Source organism: Chelonoidis abingdonii, chromosome 23, assembly GCF_003597395.2.
Source record: "Chelonoidis abingdonii isolate Lonesome George chromosome 23, CheloAbing_2.0, whole genome shotgun sequence".
In the NCBI taxonomy this organism is placed as follows: domain Eukaryota; kingdom Metazoa; phylum Chordata; order Testudines; family Testudinidae; genus Chelonoidis; species Chelonoidis abingdonii.
In genome coordinates, this window is record NC_133791.1 from 17,404,643 (window position 1) to 17,412,752 (window position 8,110).

Here is an 8,110-nt window from a genome sequence, read left to right on the forward strand (position 1 = left end):
AGTTCTCTGATTGGTCCTCTGGTCAGGTGTTTGGTTCCCTTTGTTCACCCTTTACAGGCAAAAGAAAATTAACCTTTACCTTACCTATCTACTTATGACAGTCACCCGTGCTATAGTTGCCCATAAATAACTCATCATGAAATACATTCCGGGTCTCTAGCACCCATGCAGGGATCTCAGAGCAGTTTACAAACATCCCCTCTGCGATAGGCCAGAATTATCCCTGATTGGGTGAGAAACTTAAGGCACAGAGAGGTGAGTTGCCCTTAAAATTCCATGGTGGTAGTCAGGGATAGAACCCATCCTGTGCTCTCACTTCCAGGCCAGGATTCCTTGCCATCTATAGGCAGATGGCTTCTGGAAATCTTTGTTTCTGGGGAAGAGCTCTCTGCACTAAGCCTAAGTTTTGGGTTTGTCACACTTTTCTTTGCAGCTGTTTAAGGATGCCTGGCTACTGCACATGCGCACCAGTCCCTGGACATGGCAGCCATTGAAAGTGGAAAACGAAGACCACGGAGCCCCTGAACTATGGTGCCATCCTGCGTGCAGGGTAAGGGGTTGGAAATGGGGCCGGGTGGTATTACTAGGAGGAATTTGTCAGGAAGGAAAGCTTATTTATTTGAGTCAGATCTCCTGGATCATTAACATGATATGGTCTCTGCTAGGGTGTTCTCATGTGGAATATCTCGTGACTGCTGGTTCACTGCATGTTTGGTTTCCAGCGTACGTTTTTCCACAACGCACTAACACAGCCGTGGGGGTTTAGGAAGATCTCTGCAGCTGTTTGTTACAGTGCGCTCATTTTTCGTCTTTTAGGTGGGACAGTGCGTTGTGGTCTTCAGCCAGGCTCCCAGCGGGAGAGCTCCACTCAGCCCCAGCTTGAACTCTCGCCCGTCTCCTATCAGTGCCACACCGCCAGCCCTGGTTCCTGAAACACGGGAATACCGCTCTCAATCTCCAGTCAGGAATGCCGACGAAGCTCCTTGTGTGAATGGCCGCTGGGGCACCCTGAGACCCAGAGCACAAAGACAGACACCATCAGGCTCCCGGGAAGGGAGCCTGTCCCCATCCAGAGGAGATGGGTCACCTGTATTGAACGGTGGGAGTTTATCCCCTGGAGCCGCAGCAGTGGGGGGTGCCTCACTGGACAGTCCTGTACAGGCCATATCGCCCAGCACGCCTTCTGCTGCTGAAGGATATGACCTGAAAATTGGACTTTCCCTGGCTCCGAGACGAGGATCGCTACCAGATCAGAAAGATCTACGCTTAGGGTCTGTAGATTTGAATTGGGATCAGAAACCAGGTTCCGTTAGCTGTCAGATGGATGCTGTGGACAATAGGACAGTTGGTGGAAGCATGAGAAATCCCCCAGAGCAGACCAATGGAATCCATACCCCACCTCATGTCACTAGCTCCCTTCCAGGGGCGGTGTCGCCAGGTGCGCTTCGCAGAAGCCTGGAGGCTGTCAAGGCCCTGTCTTCCAAAGGGGCATCTGGTTCAGCAGCATTAAGTCCTCCTTTAGTGTCTTCACCAGGATCTCCTGGTAGCCAGAGTGGGAGCAGTGCCGAGGTGGCACCAGCACCACGTCCAGGCTCTGCCCAAGGGGACAGCCACTCCTTACCTCCGATCGCTCGTCGCTTGGGCCACCATCCACCGCAGTCTCTGAATGTCGGCAAGCCTTTGTATCAAAGCATGAACTGCAAACCCATGCAGATGTATGTGCTGGACATTAAAGACACCAAGGAGAAAGGGCAAGTCAAATGGAAAGTGTTTAATAGCAGTTCCGTGGTGGGGCCACCAGAGACCAGCCTACACACCGTAGTGCAAGGCAGGGGGGAACTGATCATATTCGGTGGCCTCATGGACAAGAAACAGAACGTGAAATACTATCCCAAAACAAATGCCTTGTACTTTGTGCGAGCAAAAAGATAATGTGGCAAAAGCTGTTCAACCCCTGCCCTCCTGCCCCACCCCCTTTCCGTGGCTTTCTTTTTTTAACCCTTCCTCTGTCACGCAGGCATTTAAACTGTGAACTAGGGAACGACAAACCAATAAAATCCAAACACAATTGCAGTGCTGCCCTCCACTTTCCAATCTATGATCCTGGCTCTGGGCTTGGTTCAGAAAGTCTTATTTAAAAAAATGAGCGAGAGAGATTCTGTTTACAAATGGGGAGAAATCTCCATTCCAATGGGATGAATTGTTGCTGTGTTCTAGCAGGAGCTTCACTGCGCCTTATTTTTTTGCTGGTAACTAGACCAAGAATTTGGGTGAGTGGGTGGGAAAACTTCTAGGATCCAATAACTTTAGAATTTTTCAGGAGTATAGAGGGACCCTCATCTCTCGCTCTATAATTGCAGTCCCTATAGGGATGCTGATAAGAAAGGTCTTGGAAGAACATATTGTATACCTGCAGGCAGGAGGCTGTATGCTTGTATGCACTGATAAATACCCATGCTTATCTGTTGAATGTGGCTGCATAAGGAAAACAGCATTTTTTTTACATCTACCGGTACTGCAGCCATTACTGTAAATCCTTAATCAGCAAAATGACACAGATGCCTTTTTTCCTAAACGCTTTGGCCTGATAGTACTGTTCTTGCCCTATACAATGGGAGAGTTGGAAGGGAGAAAGGACAGTTCGGCATTGAAATGCCAGGATCATCCAGACGTCAGTTATTTATACAGCCCACTTTAGTGTCCCACCAAGTAAAGTCCTGCACTAGATCAAACCAACAGCTGGGATTGATGACTTTGGAACCCCTGACAGTTGAGTTGCAAGCTGCCAAAATAGTGCATACATCATTGACATTTGAAAATGCTCAATAATGGAAGTTACAATTTTAGACTGATTTGTACATGCGTGGTTAGGATGTTCATGAGACTCAGTGGCTATGTGCATCCTTAAGGCTTGATTTCTAAGTTTTCCCCCCTAAGATTTTGTTCTGGATCCTTTTGTTATCTTAAGAGTGCTCCACTCTGTACTTGTATATGTGCAGACAACTGCCCTGGGAGCAGTGGGATGTCTTAGGTCATCTTTGCTTATCAAACAGAGAGAACGTGTGCGTAGTAGGGCTGAGATTGCTCAAAGTACTTAAGCACATGCTGAAGTCCTGTTGACATTAAGCATGTACTTAAGTGCATTGCTAAACTGTAGGCACACATCCCATTGGATTCTTTCATAGCTTGTTTGAGCTAGTAATTTATGCAGTTACTACAGTTTGGATTCCCTGGTTCATGTTTACATTAAAGTTATCCTGCTGGATAATGCATCAGAAAATAACATTAATCCAAAGTAACATTACAATTATAATATCAACCAACCAAAGCAAGGGAAATTCAGCTATAAAGCTGCTGCTCCAGCCTTTACTGATTATATTTTATCAGTTTGCTATTCCTTTAGTCTTACTCCAGAGTGCTTTGTATTCAGTTACTTTGAACTCGTTATAGCTTTGAGTGTACAAGATATTTTGGCAATCACTGAAATGGCAAATTTTAGTCTGGAAGGGATTTTTTTCAGCCAAGTTACAAATACCTGCAAAGTAGGGTTTGAAGTGGAATGCTGGCCCAGCATTAACAGCCTCCATGGTAATCACTGATGCTGAGAATTCACTTACCTAAATCCACAAAGACTTCAAAAGACATCAAAATGGATTTGAACTGAGGTACACTTTTGGATGAATTCTCTTTCCTTCTCTCTGCAGCTTGGAAGAATTGCAGTAGAGACCGGCTGATCCACAAAGGGGCACCAGTTTGCCATAGGTTATGGGGTGGTTCTATGTATTTTGCCGCCCCAAGCATGGCAGTCAGGCAGCTTTCTGCGGCACACCTGCAGGAGGTCCGCTGGTAACGTGGATTCAGCAGCACGGCTGCGGAACATCTGCCGGTCCTGTGCCTTTGGCCTACCCGCTGCCCAAACTGCAGGACCGGCGGACCTCCCACCCGCATGCTGCTGAAGACAGCTGACTTCTGCCTTCATGGCGACTGGCAGGCCACCCCCCGCAGCTTGCCGCCCCAGGCACATGCTTGGTGTGCTGGTGCCTGGAGCCACCCTGCCTAGGTTTAACTTTCACTAGCCTGTGATCCTGGCTGCTTCTGAAGACTGCAATTTTCATGTGACATTTTGGGTTGTTAAATTTGTTGGCCCCGGTTCTACAATAGGCTGCACTCACACAGAGCCCTGTTGTAGTCGCTGGGGCTCCACGCAGTGCAGGATTCAAGGTTTGTTGTTTTTATATCTAGTTCTAAAGCAAAAACTACTTGTTGCTAACACCAGTAAAAGTTCAGCAGGTTTAGAAAGTTGGCAATGCTGGTTTTTGAAAAAAAATAAAGGGCGGAGGGGGACTGACAAACGAGGCTGCACAATGTCTCATTAGACAATAATGAACTAGCAAGTACACTTTGAAGCCAATACCCAGACCTGCCTGAAAGCGATCTGCCCCTGTGGTACACCACACTGTGGTGTTAATACTGTCCCTAAGCACAAAGCTCAGCTTTCCCCTATATCACGATAGTCTCCAGCTTTGCCTTGGCCAGAGATATTGAGAGCTGTTCCAGGTGCATTGTAGGCCTGCTCAAAGAGAGGAGCATTTAGTTTACGACTGAGCACACACAGTCCTGCAGTGGTGTTTGAGCACTGAGAAAATGTTCAGGAACTGCCTGCATTCCTTGATCAGACTAATCACAAAATAAATCGTAATACGTATGTGGCATAAAAGTAGGAAATCCTTTCCTAATCACAGTGAAACCTGCCCAGTGGGCAGATCTGCAATAGTTGTCAGTGCATTTGGATGTACGGTGAAGTGGCTCCTTTAAGATTTCCAATATAATTTTGTTTGGACTTAACTGTCTCCACTTGGCCACTGAGTTTTGCTGGACCTTTGGTGGTCACTTAAGATGGTTTTCTAAATCTAGAATCACAAGCCTTTTTAAAGGAAAATCCCTTCTCTAAAGCCAGTATTCTTTCCCATTCTGTCCCCAGTGAGAAGGTATTTGCTTGTTCAACAAGCCCCAAATGGTTTTTTTGAACCTGATGGTTAAAGAGGAAAGAAACCCAACCACAGCCTTATATTTCCAGGCCTCCAGTAAAACCTGCCTCCTTTCGACTGAAAGCCACTGAAGGTACCTCTTTGTACGCTGCTTTTTTAGCCCACAGACTGCTTCAATTTCTGTGCTCATCTTGAATGCAAAGATCAGTTTGGTAAAATGCAAAGGTGGTGGTGGGGTGGCTTGAAATCCTTTTACAGGAAGAAACAAATTCAATCACTGTTGGTTTGTTAATGCTGGACTGGGTTTCATAAAAGCCTGGTCTGTCTCCCAGATCCTCCAGTGTCACTTGAACCTTGAAAAATTGATTTGAGGGTGTGGGCACCTTTAAATGCTGTTCTCTAGAACCTTTAAGTCCAACTCTGATTATATTTAACATGTAAGCCAGTTTTTGTCTTAATTAAACGACATCCCCTCCCCCACAGTATCTTTATCAATATTTAAAACATTCTTCTTGAAGCTTTAACCCCTTCCATGGCTGCAGAGGTGCCTTTCATGGTGATGGCATTGGGTTGTCTGCTGCTGCTTAACGTAGCAAAGGTGGGTAGCCAGTGATAGATTATTCTTTTTCCCCCTCCTCTGCCCCAGCTTGATCAGAACTCCAGTGGGATTTCCCTGTACAGGATGAGATTGATGTGTTTCATTTGCATGTCTGTCTCCACCCAGGGTGGTTTGAGAGCAAAAACTGAAAGTTTTAAAAAGCCAACTGCTCGTGAATTTACACTGATGTCTGTCACTATAGAGTTTATATCCTTCCCCACACACACTTCATGCCCCAGCCCTCAAGTGCTTGAAGTTCACTGCACAAGATAAAACTGTACAAAGTGACATAGGAAGTGGTCTGGGTAATTCTATAGGCAATGATCATAATACCCTCATACCGGGTTGCAAGCCACATGGAAACCATAAGGGGGTCTTCCGAGTCTTGCTTGTGGCATTTCCTAATTCATATTTCCATCTGTTCTAGTCCGTGTGGTGATCCTGGCATGATGATGTTTCACTGCTTTGCGTCATTTGTGGCCTCTTTACCAACACATTCACGTTCTGCTAAGTCAGCAGACTGGAGTGGAAGGACCCAGGAACAGAGAAATTAGCCTCTTTGCCTTTCCCTCCTCTGCCCTGTGTGTGTTGCAGAAGGCATGTTCTGCATGGTTTCAACATGGCTCCCAAAGTGGTCTCTGAGTGACAGAAACGTGGGTCTTTATATCCTCCCCCATCCTGTCCCCAAACAAACAGGTTTCATGTAATGCGCACAAAGTGTGATCCCATGTAGCTGGTGCTGTGACTCAGGCGTACAGGATGACTTTGTCATTTTAGGCTCATCCAAGTGTAGGAATGAAAATGGATTTCAATGATATTTAAATCTGTGTAAATTTCATTTTTGTTAATGTTTTTCCCCCAATGAATTTTTAGCAATTTAACAAATAAATAATGATAAAAAGCTGGCTGGCAATTGTTTTTAAATAATTGGGTTTTAAATGTAGCTTTCATGTAAACTCTGTGTATTGGTTTTCTTCTCAAATATTGCTCCCGCTGTCCTTCCTCTCCCCTTGTCCTAAGGGCTTGTTGCTATGCGTTTGACAGACGGCAAAACAAGCCTTAAGGGTTAAGTTTTGAGATTTAAATTGAGAGGGGGAGGAGATTCTCAGTTGTTTCGGTTAAATGTATCTGTGTTTTGTTGCACTGCCTTCCCTTGCAAGAGGACAATTCCATTCCTTTGAGTAAGTGTGCCGGTCGGGGAATTCCCACTATGAGATCCTCTACATCCTTTGGTTGTGTACCTTGTTCATCTCTGATCCTATGCCTTGTGAGGCCTCTGGAGGGGCTATGCCCTCACACCGTGAGTTCTCTTTTTCGAATTTCTCAGGTGCCCCTTAATAAAGAGTTTAACACAACTTTGAAATAACTAAAATGACACAGGCTGGTGACTTTCAAAGGAGCCAAAGGGATTAGGGCACTCAATTCCCATTCAGTGGGAGTTGGGGCCCAGTGATCTCAGTGGTAAAGCTCCCATTGACTTCATTGGTGCTAGATCAGGATCTAACTTGCTTAGCCACTCTAAAATCTCACCTACAATCTTGCACAGGGGCACTGTGTCCATATACAGTGAAAACTTGAGATCAAGTTTATCAGGCACCGCTTTGTCTCACGGGGTCCTGGGTGACTGATTTTCAGAGGTCCTGAGCCTCCCCCAGTGATGCGCTGAACCCCATTCACTTCAGGGCATCTCAGAAACAGGCCCGGAGTGAAATTTTTCCTCCCTTTTCAGAACCATATCGTAACTAATTCAGACCTTTCAGAAGGCACCATGGCTTCCTAGGACAGTGCATGGAGATCACCTTTATTGCCCAGTCAAAAAAGCAAACAGTATGTCAGGAATCATTAAAAAAAAGCCTCTATCTTATTGCCCTTTTATACATCTATGGGATGCCCATGAAGGCTAGGACTATAACAAGGTTCAAAAGGCTACAGAGTCCTGTAGCACTTTAAAGACTAACAGATGTATTGGAGTGTAAGCTTTCGAGGGTGAATACCCACCTTGTCAGACACATGAGGTTTTAAAGAGAACTAGATATCATGGAGGTTAAGTCCATTAATGGCTGTTAGCCAGGATGGGTAAGGAATGGTGTCCCTGGCCTCTGTTTGTCAGAGGGTGGAGATGGATGGCAGGAGAGAGATTGCCTGTTAGAGTCTCTCTCTCTGAGGACCTTCCATTGGCCACTGGCGGTAGGCAGGATACGGGGCTGGATGGACCAGGCTGAGGTGTCAGGGCTGAGTAACGTGCTACAGGCAGCAGCTCACGCCCCTGGGCTCCCCGACATGGTCTCACTTGAAGGAAGCCGGGGAGGGCACGTAGCGAACGCTGCTGGGGCCAGTGTCTTTGCAAAGCTGTCAGCTGCGCCTAGCGCTAGGGGCACGTGGCCCTCAGTGCCCAAGGGGCGCAGGCCGGTGCAGACCCAGGCAGCTCCCAGCAGGGACCCAGGGGGCGGGGCTTCAGGCAGCGGCCAGAGCAGCCCTCGCGCATGCGCCGCTGCTGGGTTGGGCGTGGGCGCGCGCTCAGGGG

At 46.9% G+C, this 8,110-nt stretch overlaps 1 protein-coding gene across 1 annotated transcript in view; it reads left to right on the plus strand.

Annotated features, from left to right (window-relative positions):
* The window catches only part of FBXO42 (F-box protein 42), a 96,119-nt gene extending 94,046 nt beyond the window's left edge, over positions 1 to 2,073 (plus strand). The window contains exons 9-10 of the mRNA XM_032787582.2: positions 434 to 550; positions 817 to 2,073. Of these exons, the coding sequence (XP_032643473.1) occupies positions 434 to 550; positions 817 to 1,932 (1,233 nt within the window). The 3' untranslated portion in view covers positions 1,933 to 2,073. The remainder of the gene's footprint in view (positions 1 to 433; positions 551 to 816) is intronic.
* Positions 2,074 to 8,110: the final 6,037 nt, after the last annotated feature.